The 21,167-nt window shown below is 34.6% G+C and overlaps 2 protein-coding genes across 6 annotated transcripts in view; one reads left to right on the top strand and one right to left on the bottom strand.

Moving 5' to 3' along the window:
• Positions 1-458: 458 nt before the first annotated feature.
• The window catches only part of LOC117984032 (uncharacterized), a 218,296-nt gene continuing 197,587 nt past the window's right edge, over positions 459-21,167 (bottom strand). Inside the window, exons 2-3 of one of the 5 annotated variants that reach the window (XM_034970682.2) lie at positions 18,161-18,269; positions 459-1,889 (exon numbers count right to left, since the gene is read on the bottom strand). In XM_034970682.2, coding sequence (XP_034826573.1) covers positions 706-1,889; positions 18,161-18,242 — 1,266 coding nt within the window. In that variant the 5' untranslated portion in view covers positions 18,243-18,269 and the 3' untranslated portion in view covers positions 459-705. Of the gene's footprint in view, positions 1,890-2,999; positions 3,147-3,243; positions 3,398-3,443; positions 3,624-4,045; positions 4,292-18,160; positions 18,270-21,167 lie in introns of those variants that run through there. The other 4 variants (XM_069498242.1, XM_034970689.2, XM_069498238.1 and 1 more) reach the window with 4 other exon arrangements.
• Dhc62B (Dynein heavy chain at 62B) lies at positions 4,553-17,858 on the top strand. Its single transcript, XM_034970344.2, has 2 exons — positions 4,553-4,775; positions 5,361-17,858. Exons 1-2 carry the CDS (start codon positions 4,641-4,643, stop codon positions 17,022-17,024), a joined length of 11,799 nt encoding a protein of 3,932 aa, XP_034826235.1. The 5' UTR covers positions 4,553-4,640; the 3' UTR covers positions 17,025-17,858.

Here is a 21,167-nt window from a genome sequence, read left to right as displayed (position 1 = left end):
ATACACGTAGAAGGTTAACCAAGGAGTAACAGGCTACTTTGTTAACCGACTTTCGAAAAAAGAGTTATGTTTTTATACATAAATATACACCGAAATGTCCGAGATTTGCGTAATTTTTTAATCGACAGAGAAACTGCGACATTGTGGCTAATTCCTTTGTACACAATATCTAAACTAATCTCTACTTCTTACTTTGAAGGGGTTTCTTTCCCATAAAAAATTTGGTTTCCAACTCCTCAATCTTGATGCTGTACGGGACCTGACCACCAAAACTGATGGAATTTAGAAACCCTATCAAGTAGACTTTTTGAACTCAGGGATCCAACTCCTCTGCCCTGATGCTGTAAGGAATTGCATTCCTAAATCTTGGTGATCCCGGTGTAGAGATTTAGGTTTCCTTGTCTTACTACAGATCCCTAAAATTTGTCTTATGACTCTGCTATCAGGGACATTTTCTAACAAAATTGAAACAAAATCTTTTAACAACCAATTCAAATACTTATATATTTTATTAGGTATCTTAAATTTCTGAAAGTTTTAACATTGAAAATAGGTAGGTAGGTCTACCTACCAGGCAAAATATTATCATCACAGTCATAAACAATAATTCAAATTATGTACACCTTAATATTAATAAACTAATATCACACTTCTCGACAGATTAAACTTAATAAACAAAATATAAAGAAATACTAATAATAAATATCATAAAAATGCAAAAATTAGGATCAACAACAGAACAGATATTGGAAAGAAAATGTACACAGCCATTCGAGGATGGCAAACAGATGTAAGTATAAAGAAATTATCATCATTATAATTTAAGCCATCCTTGGTCGGAACTTCAACAATTACTAATTCATCACTAAACATCTCTACATTAAATACACATTCTGTACTGTTGAGACACATTTTGGAGTTAGATACATTTGAATATTGGAATGTTGGTTTGAAAATATCAAAAATTACATGAATATCATTATTAACAAAATCATTATCACTATAAAAAATATAATAATAATATCCATCTGATGTCACTTCATGGACAACTTTCAGCGTTGTTATATCCTCTAAATATTTTGTATTGTTACATTGCATAGAATAAGGGAAAAAGTGGTTCATCAATATATTGTCATTATAGCATTCATATAAACTGCTTTCAAAACTCGAAACAGATTTATCTTCAGAGGGTCCTATAGAATTGTTGAGTGCATTTCCTCCATGATTTACTCCAGCATCCAAAACAGTATTAGGGTTGTGCAACGGAGAGAGTACAACATCTCGTTTACGTTTAGTTTTCTTTTCATTATCTGATATATAATCACTTAACCATACTTCATTCGGATTATCATAACTTTGTCCAATGATTTCTCTTTTTTTGTCTTTAGGATTTTGTAATGTTACTGAGACGTGGCCATGACTTTCAACTACCAATGGATCTCTTTTGTATTTACCTTCTAAAATGCCACATGTATTAAATATTTTGTCACCTTTCACAACCAATATTTTTGAACCGTCATACCTGGAACAAGCTTTTAACTCGACTGTCGCTCCAGCAAAAAGATAAAATCCCCAATACTCTAAAGTATCATCAGGTAAAGTCATAGATTTTCTTAATCTTATATGTCTTGTATTATTAGCTAGTGTAGGTCTCCCCTTCATTTGGAATGCATTAAAACTGCTGTTCATTTTTATGGAATGTTTTTCACAAAATATGGATGACTGCCCTTTATGAATTTGTATTACATCTGAATCTGACATTCTATACATAACATCAGCATATTTTATGTTTCTGAGGTATAGTGGTGATATGATTAATATTGCAGGCAATACAGTTGTTAGCAGACAGAACGTAATAACCCTTTGACTTCCTTGCATCTTGCCTCCATCTGAAAGGAAAAAACTTCTAATTAATTTACTATGCATGCTTTAGATAAATAACTATAGTCTAATCTAAATCATTTCCCCGATATGTGATTTTGTGTCAGCAGTACCCTTATTATAAATGCGAAAGTGTGTTTGTTTGTTGGTTTATTGATTTGTTGGTTTGTCATTCAATCACGTCGCAACGGAGCAACGAATTGACGTGATTTTTTCATGGGTATAGTCAAAGACCTGGAGAGTGACATGGGCTACTTTTTATCCCAGAAAACCAGAGTTCCCGCGGAATTGTTGAAAACCTAAATCCACGCCGACGAAGTCGTGGGCGACAGCTAGTTTAGTATAAATAAATCACTTCTCAACCAAAAAGTTATTATTAGCTGGATACTGCTTACTCTTAGTAAGTATATAATTAACTTATTAAGTATATAATAGTGCATAGATTTTGAGATCTCACTAGCCCTTTTAGCCGTGTCAAAAGCATGGTTCACCTTTAAATTAAAGACTAAAATCACACTAGTGGCACCGATTCCGTTGTCTTTCTCTAAACTAAATTTAGAGTATCTGCATCCTTTGCTTTTCAACAATGCTAAAAAGGGACAGAACATGAACTTTACATATAAAGACTCTAAATTTTAGTGCACGCTACAAATTTAAACAGTAGGCTCGCGACTGTGCGCTAAAATCACGGGTTTTACCATCTAAAAATTAAATTTAAAACTGTCAAACTGAGTCAGTCCTTTTCATATTATTACATTAGTAAGAAGAGGATGCGAATACTCTAAAATCAGGTTGTGCTCAGAATCAGTACCATTGTGAGGATACCTTAATGCCTGAGTTTTAAAAAAATGTTCTTAAAGGTTTGTGAAGTCTGCCAATATGCACTTGGCCAGCTTGGTGGACTATGGCATAGGTACACCCTTTTCATTCTAAGAGAATATGTAGTTAGTAGTCACTTTGGTTATAAAAGGAGAAACTGGCTGATTAACATAACAATCTAATTTACATTGTACAAACTCAAACCACTGGGACTAGGAACTTAGGTTTAGAATTTCTATTCCCTCTTAACTCTTTTTGACTTCCACTAGAAATAAAATTCAACAAGTTCTTTAGAATACCTTATCACTTTCCCTTGTGTTGCTGTGATGATTGAGAGTAACACAATGCACAGTGGTAATAGGTAACACTAGCGGTATCCTTTATTTATTTATATTAGCTATTACACTTCTTAAAGGTCGCTGACGGCTGAACGACAAAGCCAATTGCTCCTACCTAGGTATTTCAACATCTAGACATAGGACCAATATTTGTATGTAGGTACAACACCAGACTTTTTAAACTGCACATAAGTACATAATATACCTGTTAGTTTTCTTTATAAATAATACTATTTCAAATCCGATTGTTTCTCTAAATTATTTTGAAAATGATATTTCGAACAGTTCAATAAACTTGCTTTTTACTTATTTCATGATTGATTTTTGATTTCAACCACTTCAACTAAACCATATAGGTACCTAGTCATATGAAACGTAGTAGGTATTACATAAATTACAAATTACCTCTTCTTAATCTGAGCAAATTACAATGAAATTACACCAAACTACCAGAAAAAACCATGAAAAACACTTTATGATATGACAATAAGATAAGACTGATTTAACGAGGATTTATATTTTATAAGGCTAAGCGCGCACAACGAAAATAAATCGTTGCGAAAAAAAATCGCAAATGTGTGAACCATCAAAATACATTAGCATCCACGCACTGCGAAAAAAAATCGCATGCGATTAATATTCGCAATAAAATTGCGGAGCGATGCGAATTCGTTAGAATTTTTGTGTTATATTGGAAAAGTACTTGACTCCCGCGCACTGTGGAAAAAATCGCAATCCTTTTATGTAATATTAAGTAGTAAACTATGCATATTTTTTATATTTAGATGTTCACTCTATTTGATATAATTTATTAAACGTTCATCTAACGTCTTGTTCATGTTAGTACAGTTTTCACGGATGTCCTGGTGCGAAAACAAATCGTGGTGCGCGTAGGAATAATATTCGCATTGCGATTAAATTTCGCATTGAACATGCGGAAAAAAGTCGCATCGCAGTGCGCGCTTTGCCTTCGCGTAAAATTTAACTCACTCAAGACTAATACTTACTTACTCTGGAGTACGTCCATTTGGAAGTAATTTTCTCGCCGTCTCGTTCTCGCGCTCACCTGTTTTCCGATCGGTGTCGGTATTTTTGGCCGAGACAAACTGAGTATGGAGGAGACAAAGAATTTCTCGGGCGAGAAAAGAGAAGAATATCTCTATGGATTTAACCATAGCGTAGGATGTTGATTTTCATCTTTTTTTTAAACCTAAGGTTCCGTAAGCTTGTCCGTAAATTATAGGTAACTAGGTACTTGGGTAACTATCACGAACTAAATTTTTATAGGTCGGTGAATGAGATCAAGAACGTGCTGTGCAAACGTGTGATAACTATATACGATTATACGAGCTATACATATTATACTGTTTCTGGTTTCTGCACGTGCTGCACGGGTATATATTTTATTATAGGGTTGCTATGCCAATGGACGTTGTCGCGAGTGCCACTAGCACTTGACTACCAAGTTGTCAATAATCGTTGATCAATCATTGATAGCTGTACATTCTTTCGTGAAAATTGTTATTTTATTTTAGAAAGAATTGTTAAGAATTTATAATCGAAAACGTTTTTAAATTTTATCTAATATTCTTAAAATATAAAATGGAAGAAAGAGATTTAAGAAAGCTACTACAAACAAAAAACGGTTGCCGGATTCCACCTATGCTGCCTATTCCGGATATTCACCAAATAGACAAACTACCATTTATACCCTTACCACCATATAACAGAATTAAGGTAAAATGTCACAATATTGCAATTTGTATTTTAGGGTCACGGACTCACGGTACCTACATCACCAAATCCCACACACGTTATAACTTATATCTACCTACCTACTATACTATCCTACTAAGGTCGTGCCTTGCGGCACTATAGCGAGATCGGGGTCGGTCGTCGAGACGTCCACTTCGGTATCGTGTCGTCTTGTTTTTTTATAATACCTAGGTACCTTTCTTTTTTTACTATTTTGGTATGGAACCTAAAAAAATCAAATTTACATAACTTCGGGCGCATGAACAGGCTACAGCTACAGGCCGTACAGGTAGGGGGTACAGGCTAAGTACCGCACCAAAACAAATCACGACACTGCGCCCTAGTGACATTAGATATACCTACATAATGCCTACATACCACAAATTCTGTGGTATGTAGGCATATGTGGAATCTGTGCTACATACCGACTCCCGATCCGTAAAGCCTCTTCTTATTTACGGACTACCTACTGTCATGTATCTACTTAATTGATTAAAAATGCTATATCGCTCCAATGTAGCATTCAGGTATTTCAGATTGACACGTCAATTTTTATTAACTTCACAGGATAAAAAAGAAAAATTTCGAAAACTTTTAGAAGAAAAGGCCACAGATAGAAAAATTAAAATTGCACGAGCGCCTTTAGAACGCTGTGAATACGATAGATTGGAGATATCGCAAGAAAGGCATATAGCCGTGCTACGTGAATCTGCTCAAAAGGTACAACCACCTCCGATGCTTAAGTCCTGGGAAAGAAAAATAGTGAGTCTAATTCCAGCGAAACTGAGAAACGCTTATCCTTTAGTAACTGAGGAGCTCTTGAAAGAATGTAAGGCGGAATGGAATCGTAATCTACACAATTTAGCTGTAAAAACTGTAATTCGAGATATACCAGGAGTTTCCAGGAAAAGACATGTAGAGCCATACTTTAAATTTAAAGGAGTGACTTCAAATTACGAAAAAATGATTAAATTTCGAAAAAAACTTAAGACTGCATCATTACTGTTACATCCATTTATTAGACTTGTACTTGAATCATCAGAAAAAAGTTTTCCTAAATTTATAATAGCCCTACCAAAATACAGAGCAAAAGGGCCTATGGATTTATCAGATTTTCAAACAAAAATAATGGAAGAAATTAAACGGGCTGATTACTTAGTTTCGAGTACTTGGTATTCTATTCTCGTTAAATGGTTAAAAAATCCCAGATGCTTAAAAGGTATGCGTCCTAAAAGAATACCTGAATTTGTGAAATGTGCCACAAAAATGATATCTATGCAGATACAGGAATTGATGAGAAGGTCCATAGACACAATAATAAACACACTAAAAGATATGGAATCCGTCCCTATATTGAATATATCTCTCAATTTTGATGGTGAATTTATTTTTGATCCATCGCTTGAGGTAGTGTATAATGTTTATCATGCCATAGCTGACGCAATTTCTAATATTGCACAAAGACTTATGCCAATTGAACAGTATCTAAATATACATTATACTCACGACGCTTTGCCAGTTAAATATAATGAGTGGCTATTTACTGATGGTCATGAAAGAATGCAACAACAATTAAACATCGTGTTTGCTCCTCTCGTTGCATATTTAGAAAAGTTAAGGCAAGATTATAATATGTTGTATGGAGATTTAGCCAAACACAATCTAAACAAATTTATTAAAGAGACTAAAGAGTTTGAAGAATCGCGAGATAAAATTTTATACTTTCAAGCAATAGATTCTGATATTACAGCTGTTATAGAAAATGAATATTTCAATTGTGCTTTAGTTTCCCAAACAAGGATGATAAATGGTTTGAAAGTCAAAGCTTTAGAATTTATCAATGATATCATAGCAGGAATAGTTAGAACACATATTGATGAAAATGAAAACATATGTAAGGAATTTGAAATAATTGCCGCAAAAGCTTTAAAAGAACCAGAAAATGCTGCTGAATTAGTCGAGCAAGGTGTGTACATTTTACATGCCAAGACAGTTTTGGTAGAAGCATTAAAAGAAAGGATTCTGAGACAAATTAACATAATATCAAATTTATTAGAAATAACATCTCTTACTCCTGAACACATCGCATCTAATACAAGAACAGTCAACTGGCTTAAGGAAATAAAGCCGATATTCGAAAAAAATGCAGCTGCATATGAAACATTTAAAGCAGAGATGGAAGAAAATCTATTGGCAAAAATCGCATATTTAAACAGAGAAGTTATAGAAATGACACCATACCTCGAACTTTTAGATAATATGGACGATATCAATCACACTCTCGAATATTTGGAGTACTTAAGAAAGTTGGTGCATCGCCTTGACGATTGTGATAAATTAGTAACTTGGATTAACAATGAAGAAACTACTTTTAAATTTCCTGTATCTAGTTACCCTGATTTGGAGGAGTTAAAAGATTACATTAAACCTTTTCATTGTCTTATTTATTTAGTTCATAAATGGAAACGAAGCTATTATACTTGGATGGACGGTCCATTTGAGTATTTAGACCATGAAAAAATTGAACAGGATCATGACTTTTACTATAAGGAATTTTTAAGACTATCTAAAGCTTATAGAACTAAAATCAAACAGCAAATAGCAGAAGGTGTTGAAAAACGTTTTCAAGGATTAGTTGACGATCCTGACCTGAATAATCTTCCTGCACCTATGAAATTATGTGCTCAAGCTGTAGCTGAAATTAAGGAATGGAGACCTAATGTTCAAATGGCACATATTATGTGTAATCCTGCGCTAGTTCAGAGACATTGGGATGAAATGTCAATTATTGCCGGATTTGATTTAACGCCTACTGCTGGAACAACGCTACGAAAAATTATTAATTTTGATTTGTGGGGTGAAATAGATCAGTATGAAATAATAAGCGTGGCGGCCACTAAAGAATTAGCACTCATAACAAATCTTAATAAAATGATGGCCGAATGGGTTGATATATGCTTTAAAACCAGTCCATATAAAGATACAGGTATTTATATTCTTTCTGGTCTTGATGACATACAGAGTGTACTTGATGATCATATTGTAAAGACTATTAGTATGCGTGGGTCTGCATTTGTCAAACCCTTTGAACTTAAAGTCAGAGCATGGTATGAAAAAATAACTCGAATGAATAAAACTATTGACGAATGGAGTAAGGTTCAAAGCCAGTGGCTTTATTTATTACCAATTTTTTCTTCAAAGGACATTGTAGCTCAAATGCCCGAGGAAGGAGTTATGTTTGCAGAAGTGAACAATATTTATCGTCGCTATATGGGAACTGTGGAGAAGGATCCTCATGTCTTAGAAATCGCTGGAGGCACTGGCGTTTTAGAATCTTTCAAAATTGCTTCAGGATTGTTAGAAAAAATCAACGACGGAATTAATAACTATTTAGAAAAAAAACGCCTGTACTTTCCCAGATTTTTCTTTTTATCAAATGATGAAATGTTAGAAATCTTATCTGAAACAAAAAATCCCCTTAAAGTTCAACCTCACTTGAAAAAATGTTTTGAAGGTATAAATAGGTTGGTATTTGACCCGGAGTATAATATATCTGCAATGCTATCAATGGAAGGTGAGCAAATCGAATTCTTACATATTATCAGTGTAGTGGCAGCAAGAGGATCTGTTGAAAAGTGGCTTGTTCAAGTTGAGGAACAAATGTTAAAAGCTGTTAAATCTGAAACTGAATTATCCTATTACGATTATCCAAACCAAAGTCGAGCAGATTGGATATTATCTTGGGAAGGTATGGTTGTGTTAGCGATTTCTCAAATTTATTGGGCAGTGGATGTGCATGAATGCTTGAATACACATAAGTTAAGTGAATTGAAAACATTTCATGTGGGCCTAACGAATCAGCTTAATGAAACAGTAGCTATAATTCGTAGAACCGATTTATCCAAGCTGAGTAGCATTACAGTAAAAGCTCTTATTGTAATAGATGTTCATGCTAAAGATGTTATAGAAGATCTTGTGGAGAAAAATGTGACAGAAGTAACAGATTTTCAATGGCTAGCACAGTTACGATATTATTGGGAAGAGGAAAGAGTTTCTGTTAAAATTATTAATGCAGTTGTTAATTATGCTTACGAATATTTAGGGAATTCTGATCGCTTAGTAATAACCCCTTTAACAGATCGTTGTTACCGTACATTAATTGGAGCCTATTATCTCCATTTAAATGGTGCTCCTGAAGGTCCAGCAGGAACCGGTAAAACAGAAACAACCAAAGATTTAGCTAAAGCCCTAGCTGTCCAATGTGTAGTTTTTAATTGTTCGGATGGCCTAGATTACAAAGCTATGGGTAAATTTTTCAAAGGTTTAGCATCATGTGGAGCATGGGTTTGTTTTGATGAATTTAATCGTATTGAAGTAGAAGTTTTATCAGTTATTGCTCAGCAAATTCTATGTATAGTACAAGCAGTGAGGCAACATTTAGTAACATTTGATTTTGAAGGTACAACCTTAACATTAAATCCGGCATGTTACGTTTGTATAACTATGAACCCAGGTTATGCAGGACGATCGGAACTTCCAGATAATCTTAAGGTGTTATTCAGAACTGTTGCAATGATGGTACCAGATTACGCTATGATTGGTGAAATATCATTGTATTCATTTGGCTTTATAGATGCAAGGAGCTTATCTGTAAAGATTGTGACAACATATCGACTATGTTCAGAACAGTTATCTTCGCAAAATCACTATGACTACGGTATGCGAGCTGTTAAAACTGTTTTATCCGCGGCAGGTAATTTAAAACGAAGTTTCCCAAATGAAAGTGAAAGTGTTTTGTTACTTCGGTCAATTACAGATGTCAATTTGCCAAAATTTTTGTCTTTTGATGTACCTTTATTTAAAGGCATCATATCTGATTTATTTCCAGGAATAACGTTACCTAAATTGGATTATGATAATTTGTTAAAGGCTTGTGATGTAACTTGTGAAAGAAATAACTTACAGCCCGTAGAATGTTTTTTGCTTAAAGTTATCCAAACGTATGAAATGATGATCGTTAGACATGGTTTTATGTTAGTGGGCGATCCATTTTCAGGTAAATCTATGACATTAAAAATATTATCAGAAGCCTTAACTCTCATGGAAGAAAAAAATCAGTCAGGAGGTGTCGAGTGCACATATAAAGTGCTTAATCCTAAAGCAGTTACTATGGGTCAATTATATGGAGCTTTCGATCCAATATCATATGAATGGACTGATGGTATTGTAGCGACTTTGTTTAGAGACTTTGCCTCAGATGATACACCTGTTAGAAAATGGATTGTGTTTGATGGACCAGTGGATGCAGTGTGGATAGAAAATATGAACACCGTTCTTGACGATAATAAAAAACTTTGCCTGACATCTGGAGAAGTGATGGCTATGTCCAATGTTATGTCAATGATTTTTGAAGTCATGGATCTTTCACAAGCTTCACCTGCCACAGTTTCTAGATGTGGCATGATATATATGGAGTCCGAAACGTTTGGATCTATGCCATTTTACAAATCATGGTTAAATACATTAAATCCAATTTGGTTGGAAGAAAACGAGGAATTCATTTATAATATGTGTTCATGGTTAATAGATCCTTTATTATATTACATTCGAAAGCATTGCACACAGCTTGTCACGGCCGGTGAAGTAAATTTAATCATAAGTACTCTACGGCTAGTAGAAATGCTCATGGATAATGCTATTGAAGGAGAAGAAGATACTAAGTATACTAGAACATGGTTTTTAGCTTCATTTATGACGGCTTTGGTTTGGGGTATCGGAGGTATACTGAATACTGATTCTCGAGAAAGATATGATGACTTAGTGAAAGAGTATTTTAAAGGAGAAAAGGGGATTCCTCCTGAAATCGAAAGACTTGATGTATCTGTACCTGCTGAAGGAATGATTATAGAACATTATTATATGTATAAAAGTAAAGGGTGCTGGAAACCTTGGCCAGATGCAGTAAAAGCTGCTCAAATTAAAGAGCAGATCAACCTTTTGCAAACCATCATACCTACTTTAGAATCTGAAAAGTATATATTTCTGTTGCAACTTCATACAAAATTTTCAAAACCCTTATTATTAATTGGACCAACTGGAACTGGTAAAAGCTTTTACGTTCAAAACTTTTTGATGTCTGTAAATTTGGACAAATATACTCCAGGGTTTATAACATTTACAACAACCACGTCTGCTAACCAAACCCAAGATTTGGTCCTATCTAAATTAATAAAAAGAAGAAAAAATAATTATGGACCAACAAAAGGAAAACAAGCTATCATTTTTATTGATGATATGAATATGCCTGCTAAAGAAGTATATGGTGCACAACCTGCTATTGAATTGTTACGATTGTATTTTGATCAAAAACATTGGTACGATTTAAAAACGACCGAAAAGCTTTTTATTATCGATACATTTTTTTATGGTGCAATCGGCCCAGTAGGTGGAAGCCGACAGTTAATTTATCCGAGATTGTTAAGACATTATAATATTTATTCCATTAATGAGTTCTCGAAAGAAAGCATGACGAAAATTTTTACATCTTTATTGCAGCTTGGGTGGAGAAGGAATGGATTTGGTCAAGATACTCAACCAATAATAGTGAATATTGTAGCGGCTACAATGAATATATATGATCAAGCTACAGAAGGATTAAGGCCTACACCAGCTAAGTCACATTATATATTCAATTTAAGGGACTTTTCTAGAGTAATACAAGGTTGCGCTTTATTACGAAAAGAATCTGCAGATAATAAGAAAACATTTACTAGGGTATGGGTACATGAAATCATGCGAGTATTTTATGATAGACTGGTTGATGAACTTGATCGGACTTGGTTTTTTAACCTTTTACGAAAGTCGACACAAGATTTCATGAAAGATCCATTTGATTCAGCTTTAGATACTTATCAAAACGAAAAGGGTGAAGTTACTCAAGAAAATATTAAACAAATGATGTTTGGATGCTATCTTGATCTTGATAATGCTGAAGGAGAGAGAAGATACGATGAATTACCATCAAAAGAGCTATTTTTGAATGTTTCTGTGGCTATGTTGGCGGAATATAATGCAATGCATAAGGCAAAAATGAATATAGTATTATTTGATTACGCATTGGAACATTTATCTAAAATATGTAGATTGCTTTCAATGCCATCAGGTAATGCTTTACTCGTAGGCGTAGGTGGTTCTGGAAGGCAATCTCTCACTAGATTAGCTGGCACGATATTAGGTCAACAAGTTTATCAAGCAGAAATCACAAAAAGTTATAGCGTCAAAGATTGGCATGATGACATAAAATTAGTTCTTCGTGAATCGGGTGGTTTAAATAAAGATACGACATTTTTATTCACTGAAAACCAAATTAAGGAGGAAGTTTTTATCCAAAATTTAGACAGTTTGTTAAATTCAGGTGAAGTACCGAATTTATATGGATTAGATGAAATTCAAGAAATCCTTGAATTGGTGCGTCTGGCCGCTCAAGGTGGAAATAGAAACTTGGATATAAGTCCATTGCAGATTTTGTCTTTTTTTGTTGGCCGATGTAAAGCAAAATTACACTGTGTTTTGTGTTTTAGTCCAATTGGTAGTTCTTTTAGAACTAGATTAAGACTGTATCCTGCACTAGTGAACTGTTGTACTATAGATTGGTACGACAGTTGGCCAGAGGATGCTTTAGAAATGGTTGCCCATCATTACATGGGCAAAGTGAATGTATCTGACAAAGTCAAAGCGGCTGCAGTTATAGCATGTAAACAATTTCATGTAGATGCTCGAATAGTATCGACTGATTTTTATAATCAATTCGGAAGAAAGACTTATATAACTTCAGCTTCGTATTTGAATTTGATCAAATCCTTTACTATCCTAACAAACAAAAAACAAAGAGAATTGCGAGCTGCAAAATTACGATATACCAATGGTTTAGATAAACTTGGTCAGGCAGCAGACGCAGTAGCCATAATGCAACGTGATTTAAATGAGTTGAAACCCCAACTAATAGTAATGGCTGCAAAATCAACGAAAATGATGGAAGAAATAGCAGTTGAGACTGCTATTGCCGATAAAGCAGCTGCACAAGTAAGAGAAGATCAAAAAGTTGCTAATGTTCAAGCAGCAGCTGCTCAAGAACTTAAGAAGGATTGTGAAGCTGACTTAGCTTTAGCTTTGCCTATTTTAGAAGATGCTATTGCAGCTTTGAATACTCTGAAGCCAGCTGACATTACAATAGTGAAATCTATGAAAAATCCACCAGCGACTGTAAAATTGGTTATGGCTGCGGTATGCGTTATGAAAGGGCTACCTCCTGATAAAATACCAGATCCAGATAATCCTGGGAAAAAAATGCTGGACTATTGGGGGCCTAGCAAAAGGATTTTAGGAGACATGGGCTTTTTAGAATCACTTAAAAATTTTGACAAGGATAACATCCCAGTTTCTACAATGCAAAAAATAAGAAAAGAATATCTATCACACAAAGATTTTAAGCCACATATTATTGCTAAAGCTTCCACAGCAGCTGAAGGTTTATGCAAATGGATCATAGCGATGGATATGTATGACGCTGTTGCTAAAGTAGTAGCACCAAAAAAAGCTAAATTAGAAGCTGCTGAAAAAGAATTTGCTGAGACTATGGCAATCCTAGAAGAAAAGAAAGCTACAGTTGCTAGATTGGAAGCTAAATTGGCAGAATTAAACGAAGCCCTAGAAGAAGCTAATGCAAAAAAAAAAACTTTAGAAGATGAGGTACAGCTTTGTATAGATAAATTGTATCGCGCTGAGAAGCTTATTGGTGGTCTAGGAGGAGAAAGAGTTAGATGGACCATGGCAGCCGAAAATTTACAATTGTTATATGACAATTTAGCGGGAGATATTCTCGTGTCTTGTGGTATTATTGCCTATTTAGCTCCGTATACTGCACCGGTTAGAATATCAGTGATTGCACAGTGGCGAGAATTGATTATTAAACTTAAAATGCCTCATTCTGACCAATTTGTATTTAAAGACATTTTAGGAACAGACATTAAGATACAAAATTGGTGTATAGCTGGCTTACCCTGGGATTCTTTTTCCATTGATAACGGTGTTATACAAGATAACTCTTTGCGTTGGTGTTTACTTGTAGATCCTCAAGGGCAAGCTAATAAATGGATCAAAACTATGGAAAAGTCAAATGATCTACAAGTTATGAAATTTACAGACGGTAATTATATGAAAGTTATTGAAACATGTTTAGAATATGGTAAGCCAGCATTAATAGATTGTATTTTAGAGGATGTTGAGTCCCCATTAGATCCAATTTTATTAAAGCATACCTACACACAGGGTGGAAAGGAATTTATTGCTTTAGGTGAAAATGTTATAGAATATCATCCAAATTTTAGGCTGTATATGACTACAAAATTAAGGAATCCACACTATTTACCTGAAGTATTCAATAAGGTTACCTTAATTAATTTTGCTTTGACAAAAGATGGGTTAGAAGATCAACTATTAGGTATTGTTGTTGCTAAAGAAAGACCAGATTTGCAAGAAAAACGTGAAAAACTAATTGTTCAAGGTGCAGCAAATCGAGCAGCGTTAAAACAGACAGAGGACGATATATTAAGGACATTACAAGAGTCAAAAGGTGATATATTGGAGGATGAAACGGCAATAGAAGTTTTAGATTCATCAAAGTTGTTGGCCATTGATATAATGAAAAAGCAAGAAGCTTCTATTGAAACGGAAGTTATTATTGAAAAATTTAGACTTGGATACAGACCCATTGCTTCTCATTCAGCTGTATTATACTACTGTGTTACAGAGTTGCCGAATGTAGATCCAATGTATCAATATTCCTTGACGTGGTATATAAATTTGTACATAATTTCAATTGAAAATGCAAATAAGTCGAAGGACTTAGAAAAAAGGCTGAAATTTTTGAAAGAAACTTTTACGTACAATTTATACAGCAATGTCTGTAGATCATTATTTGACAAAGATAAGCTAATGTTTTCGTTTATTATGTGTTCCAAAATGATGCTTTCGACGGGTGAAATGAGTCACGATGAATATATATTTCTTATTACTGGTGGAATAGCAGTTGAAAATATTCATAAAAAACCCGTCGATTGGATACCAGATAAGGGTTGGGATGAAATTTGTCGGTTAAATGATTTACCTGCTTATAAAGGTTTTAAAGATAGTTTCATCAATGTCACAGATAATTGGAAGGAATTTTATGATGACATAGAACCTCATCGAAGAAATATACCCGGTGGCTGGGAAGATAAAGTAACCCAATTTCAAAAACTACTATTTGTAAGAGTTCTCAGACCAGATAAGTTAACTTTTGCCATATCTGATTTCGTTGAAAAACAAATGGGTATAAAATATATTACACCACCTCCATTTGACATCGGAAAATCGTTCGGAGATTCAAATTGTTTGGCACCTCTAATATTTATTCTCTCTCCTGGTTCTGATCCAATGGGGGCTCTAATAAAGTACTGTGAAAAAATGGGTTATTCTCATAGATTTAATTCTATATCGTTGGGCCAAGGTCAAGGTCCAATAGCGAAAGCCATGATAGAAAGAGCACAACTAGAAGGGGGGTGGGTTTGTTTACAAAACTGTCATTTAGCAGTATCTTGGTTACCAACTTTAGAAAAGCTTGTGGAAGGTTTTGATTTAACAAATACCGATTTAAGTTTCAGAATGTGGCTCACAAGCTACCCCTCCGATAAATTCCCACAGTCAATTTTACAAGTAGGTGTTAAAATGACAAACGAACCACCTACTGGCCTCCAACATAATTTATTAAGATCCTATTTGTCCGAGCCACTAAAAGAACCTGATTTTTATGAAGGATGTCCCGGAAAAGATAAAATTTTTAGTAAGCTTTTATATGGAATAAGCTTTTTTCACGCAGTCGTGCAAGAAAGAAAGAAGTTCGGCCCGTTAGGATGGAATATTCAGTACGGCTTTAACGATTCTGATTTCCATATTTCTATCATGCAATTGCAAATGTTTTTAAATCAATACGAAGAAATTCAATATGTAGCGATAAAATACTTAACAGGGGAATGTAATTACGGTGGCCGCGTAACAGATGATTGGGATAGAAGATTAATAGTCACAATTTTAGATAATTACGTTAATACCAATGTTGTCAATGATCCCAATTATTTATTTTGTGATTTGGGAAATCAGTTTGGACTTCCGCGTAGGTGTGAATATCAAGATTATCTTAAGCACATTGAATCAGTCCCTGTGAATCCTCCGCCTGAAGTATTTGGATTACATATGAATGCCGGAATAACTCGTGATTACTCGGTATCAATGGCGTTAACTACGTCATTAGTTTTAGTGGAAGGTACAAGCGGTGGGGGTGAAGGTGGTAACACAGAAGTAATACTTGTGCAAATGTCATCAGAAATTTTATCTAAATTGCCACAAGCATACGACATAGAAACTTCCCAAAAAAAATATCCTGTCGATTATAGTGAATCGATGAACACTGTGTTGATTCAAGAAATGCAGCGATTCAATAAGCTTTTGTATGAAATTAGGTCCTCCTTGATAGATGTCCAAAAAGCTGTGAAAGGAGTTATTGTTATGTCTCCAGCACTGGACTTACAATGTAATGCTATGTTGCTTGGAAAAATACCCGCCAACTGGTCAAAGGCTTCATATCCTAGCTTAAAACCATTGCCAAGCTATGTAACAGATTTTATCGAGCGTTTAGCTATGTTACAAAATTGGTATGAAAACGGTAAACCTGCAACTTTTTGGCTTTCAGGGTTTTTTTTTACTCAGGCCTTTCTTACTGGTTCAATCCAAAACTATGCTCGGGCCAAAAAAATTCCTATTGATTTGTTGATTTTTGATTTTCAAGTTCTTCACGTAGATTATGAAGAAACTCCACCAGAATATGGAGTGTATGTGCATGGACTTTTTATGGATGGTGCGCGATGGGATCAAAAATCTTTTGTGATTGGGGAACAACTTCCTAAGGTATTAAATGACAATATGCCCGCCATATGGCTATATCCGAAATTAAAAAAAGAATTTAGTGAAGGTGATCGGTACAAGTGCCCGTTATACAAAACTTTAGAGCGAAAAGGTGTCCTGGCAACAACGGGCCATTCGTCTAATTTTGTACTGGCATTCTTTTTGCCGTCTAACCAACCTTCCGCTCATTGGATAAAACGTAGTGTTGCACTTTTATTGCAGTTGGATAATTAATTGTAAGCCCACAAAATCATTGGTACCCACTGTGGATAATAATTCTAACACCGTCAGCCATCATGCTTATTCATAAAGTACAAATGCAATCTAATAAAATTTTCGTTGATTTAGATGAGATTTGAGGTTTCCACATTTTCCTATTTGAGCTACATACCTAAAAAACTGCCGCGATCTTGAACATTTCGTAAAGCGCTAAGATTTACAATAATGTCCATATTCACGTCCTTCTTTAAAGATTATTAATTATCACAAGGAATTTGGAACATATAATTAATCAATTGATGATTAAGTTTATGTAAGTATTGTAAAGTATAACAAGTCCTTAGTGATTTTTTAAAAATAATGTTACTTGTACCTATTGCATTTAGTTTTGAAAAATTATTTGGTGAAACTATGAGGGCGTTTATGCACTCATCCGTATTCGGTTCGTACGTACCTACGCTAGGGCTGCCGTGTGCATGGTGATGGTGATTGGTGTGTAACGAAAATAGTTATAGTAGAGCTGGCGAACATACTGTGTAATATTATTGTAATATTACTTGGTACCTTACCTACCTACATGAAATTAAATTTTACAGGAAGAGTAAAAAAAAGTAAATGAAAACTGTTGATTTCCTATAGAAATCCTTCCTATCTTATAGAATTTTACTATAGTTAGGTACAATAGCTATTGCTTTCCTATAGACTTTTATTGATTAATAAATAATTAGGTAGATATCTAGGTAATATTTATCAAAACCAGGTGTGGTTATAAAAGGGAGATTTGCCGTAGATTCTAAAAACGATAAATAATTAGGAAGGTAGTATTCACAGTTTTCAGTACACAGACTACCTACCTAGATACCTACCGTACTATGTACTTTAATGTTGCTTTATAAAATAAATTCATTAATTACATATACATGTGTTGTTTTCGTTTACCCGTAGGTACCTACAAAATTGCATTATTTTAAAAATTTCAAACTATAATGCATAGTTTCAAACATGATTGCAAGTCTGAACACACGCAAATATGTAGATTGTAGGTTGGTACATTATTTAGGCTAAGTTAATATACGATTAGGCAAAATGGGACACTAAAGCCATGTTTGAAGATTAAGTAAGTACCTATCTGAAATGAGTTATTTGCTTACCGTTGTTTTTGTTTTGAATCGATGTATATTGATAATCCACATTATAATAGGCACTGCTTGATTTATTAAACGTTTGAGTCATAGTGGAAGTATTATATTATGCTTATTTCTAAATTAAAATATCTATTTCTCTCTATTCATTTATAAAGTTTAATGTTATAAAATATATTGGTACCTAATCATTAGGTATACTTTTACGCGATGTCCAACCAATAACAATACTATGCTTGATAAGTTGATAAGCTTATCATTTAGAGATTATACGTCAGATGGTATTGTACATTATTATGGGTGGTAGGTGCCTATTTACCTAGTAGGTATTAAAATTATTAAAATATTTTTTATTCAATTAAACTTTTACAAGTAGGTATTTTGAATCGTCAAATGCTTCTACCACTGGTTCGGAATGCCTTTACTGAGAAGAACCAGCAAGAAACTCGGCGGAAGATTTCAAATGCACAGTTTCATATGGAAATCTAAATGCACAGTTTCTTACGTATTAATTTTCTACTTAAGTACCTAATATGAATCTTTAGTTTGGTTCGCGTAAAAATACCACAGACTTTGAACCTGCGCAGTGGGCAATTTATCGATTAATTTGGTAGTAAGAAAAAAATTGAGCCCGGGTGGCGCTACTCAGCCGCGGATTGGTTCAGCCTTTTGGTTGGACCTTTTGTCACAGAATAGAATATAATCTTTCGTTTTATGTGCCATAGAAAGTTGCGACTCGCGAGCTGTGGTAGGTAAACCATAAGAACTCGAGCAGTAAAATCATATTGTGTAGAGCCTACTATACTCTCTTCTTACTAGAGGGGACTCTACACAGTGGTTTCAACTTCTATCACCTAGAATTTGAAAGTTGAAACCATAGAAAGTAAAATCTAGGGTGGCCTTCACAGGACGTGGCCTTCCACCTTCCATCATCAATGGTTGAAACCACTGAGTAGGGAATTGAAACCGTAGACTACTAATAATAATATTTCTGTAGTAAACAAATAAATAAATAAAAAAAAAAAAAATTATTCAAGTAAACTTTCACAAGTGCTTCTTTCGAATAATCGGAAGCATCTACCACTGGTTCGGAATGCCCTTCCTACCGAGAAGAACCAGCAAGAAACTCGGCGGTTGCTCTTTTCAAATATTTGATATACAAGATTATGCCATGTATAAAAAAGTATTTGTAGGAATCAAACTGTAGGTGTGTAGGTATATTTACATATTTATTACAAAAAGACACAAATATGCGCCTTCCTTGGGCACAGAAGATATAACTAATAGTACCCTTGTGCGATATTGTAAAATAAAAACTTTGTGCTCGCTTCACTCGCACTTTATAGGTTTTTGCGTTCTTAGATTTAATTTATTTTCCAAGAATTTTATCTATATAAATAACTAGTATTTTGCTCGCTGCTCGAGCTGCTAAAGCAGCTCTCGAGGTCTATAATCGCCATTTTGAATAATAAAAAAAATTGTATGAAAAAGAAAGTTCCGCCATTTTGAATTTTTTTTCAAGTCATCGAATAAACCTTTGGATCCTGATCATCTCTTGCCAAGAAACCGTTCTTCCATCTTTCATACCCTCCGAGATGGACGCCGATGAAATTTGTATGGCGGCCATCTTTTTTTCGGAATTTTAAATTTTTTTTCCAATTTTTGGCAATTGGATGAGGTTTCGAATGACATTTGCTCGAGCACCTCCCACCTATCTTCAATACCTTGAGCGTGCCCTTCACCCGTCTCTGAAATCCTCAATCATCAGCTCCCTCCACATGTTGCCCTAAAGGAATCTTTGTCTTCTGTACGAAAGTATTAGTGAAAAAAAAAAGTTTCATACAAAATTTTACAGGAGGAAATTTTTTGAAAATCTCGGCCGCCATCTTGTTTTTTCAATTTTTTACACTTTTTCTAAAAATCGTTTGCTAATATCTAAAATAACTGCAAGTTTAAACAAAATCGGTTGGAAAACAAAAAAGTTACAAAAGTCAGGTCGGCCACCATCTTGTTTTTCTGAAATGTCATAATTTTTCCCTACTCGAATCCCACTCCTGAACATATCTCCCATACATTATTATATCATTTTCTGTCTCTTTCTAGGAGAACAATTATGTCAATGGGTGAGTCAGCGGAAAAAAAAAATTCCGCCATTTTGAATTTTTTTTCAAGTCATCAAATAGACCTTTGGATCCTGATCATCTCTTGCCACGAAACCACTATTCCATCTTTCATACCCTCCGAGATGGACGCCGACGAAATTTGTATGGCGGCCATCTTTTTTTCGGAATTTTGAATTTTTTTCCAAATTTTTGGCAATTGGATGAGGTTTCGAATGACATTTGCTCGAGCACCTCCCACCTATCTTCAATACCTTGAGCGTGCCCTTCACCCGTCTCTGAAATCCTCAATCATCAGCTCCCTCCACATGTTGCCCTAAAGGAATCTTTGTCTTCTGTACGAAAGTATTAGTGAAAAAAAAAAGTTTCATACAAAATTTTACAGGAGGAAATTTTTTGAAAATCTCGGCCGCCATCTTGTTTTTTCAATTTTTTACACTTTTTCTAAAAATCGTTTGCTAATATCTAAAATAACTGCAAGTTTAAACAAAATCGGTTGGAAAACAAAAAAGTTACAAAAGTCAGGTCGGCCACCATCTTGTTTTTCTGAAATGTCATAATTTTTCCCTACTCGAATCCCACTTCTGAACATATCTCCCATACATTATTATATCATTTTCTATCTCTTTCTAGGAGAACAATTATGTCAATGAGTGAGTCAGTAATTAATTAAAAAATTGCGCTCGCTTGGCTCGCGCTTATGGGTTAGTGCTTTTGTATTGGTGATTTGCACCCGGATTAAAAGGCCGACGCCGCCGGGGATTTTTGCTCACTGGGGAAACTATAAACAGTAGATGTTCCATTTTGAAAGCGTGTCTACTAGAGCGTGCCACGTAGGGTTGCGAAGCAGGCTATCAACGGTTTTAACCAAGTGGTTAAATATCCATTTTTCGTTA

This window comes from Maniola hyperantus, chromosome 1, assembly GCF_902806685.2.
Source record: "Maniola hyperantus chromosome 1, iAphHyp1.2, whole genome shotgun sequence".
NCBI lineage: Eukaryota > Metazoa > Arthropoda > Insecta > Lepidoptera > Nymphalidae > Maniola > Maniola hyperantus.
This window is presented reverse-complemented; position numbering and strand designations above follow the sequence as displayed.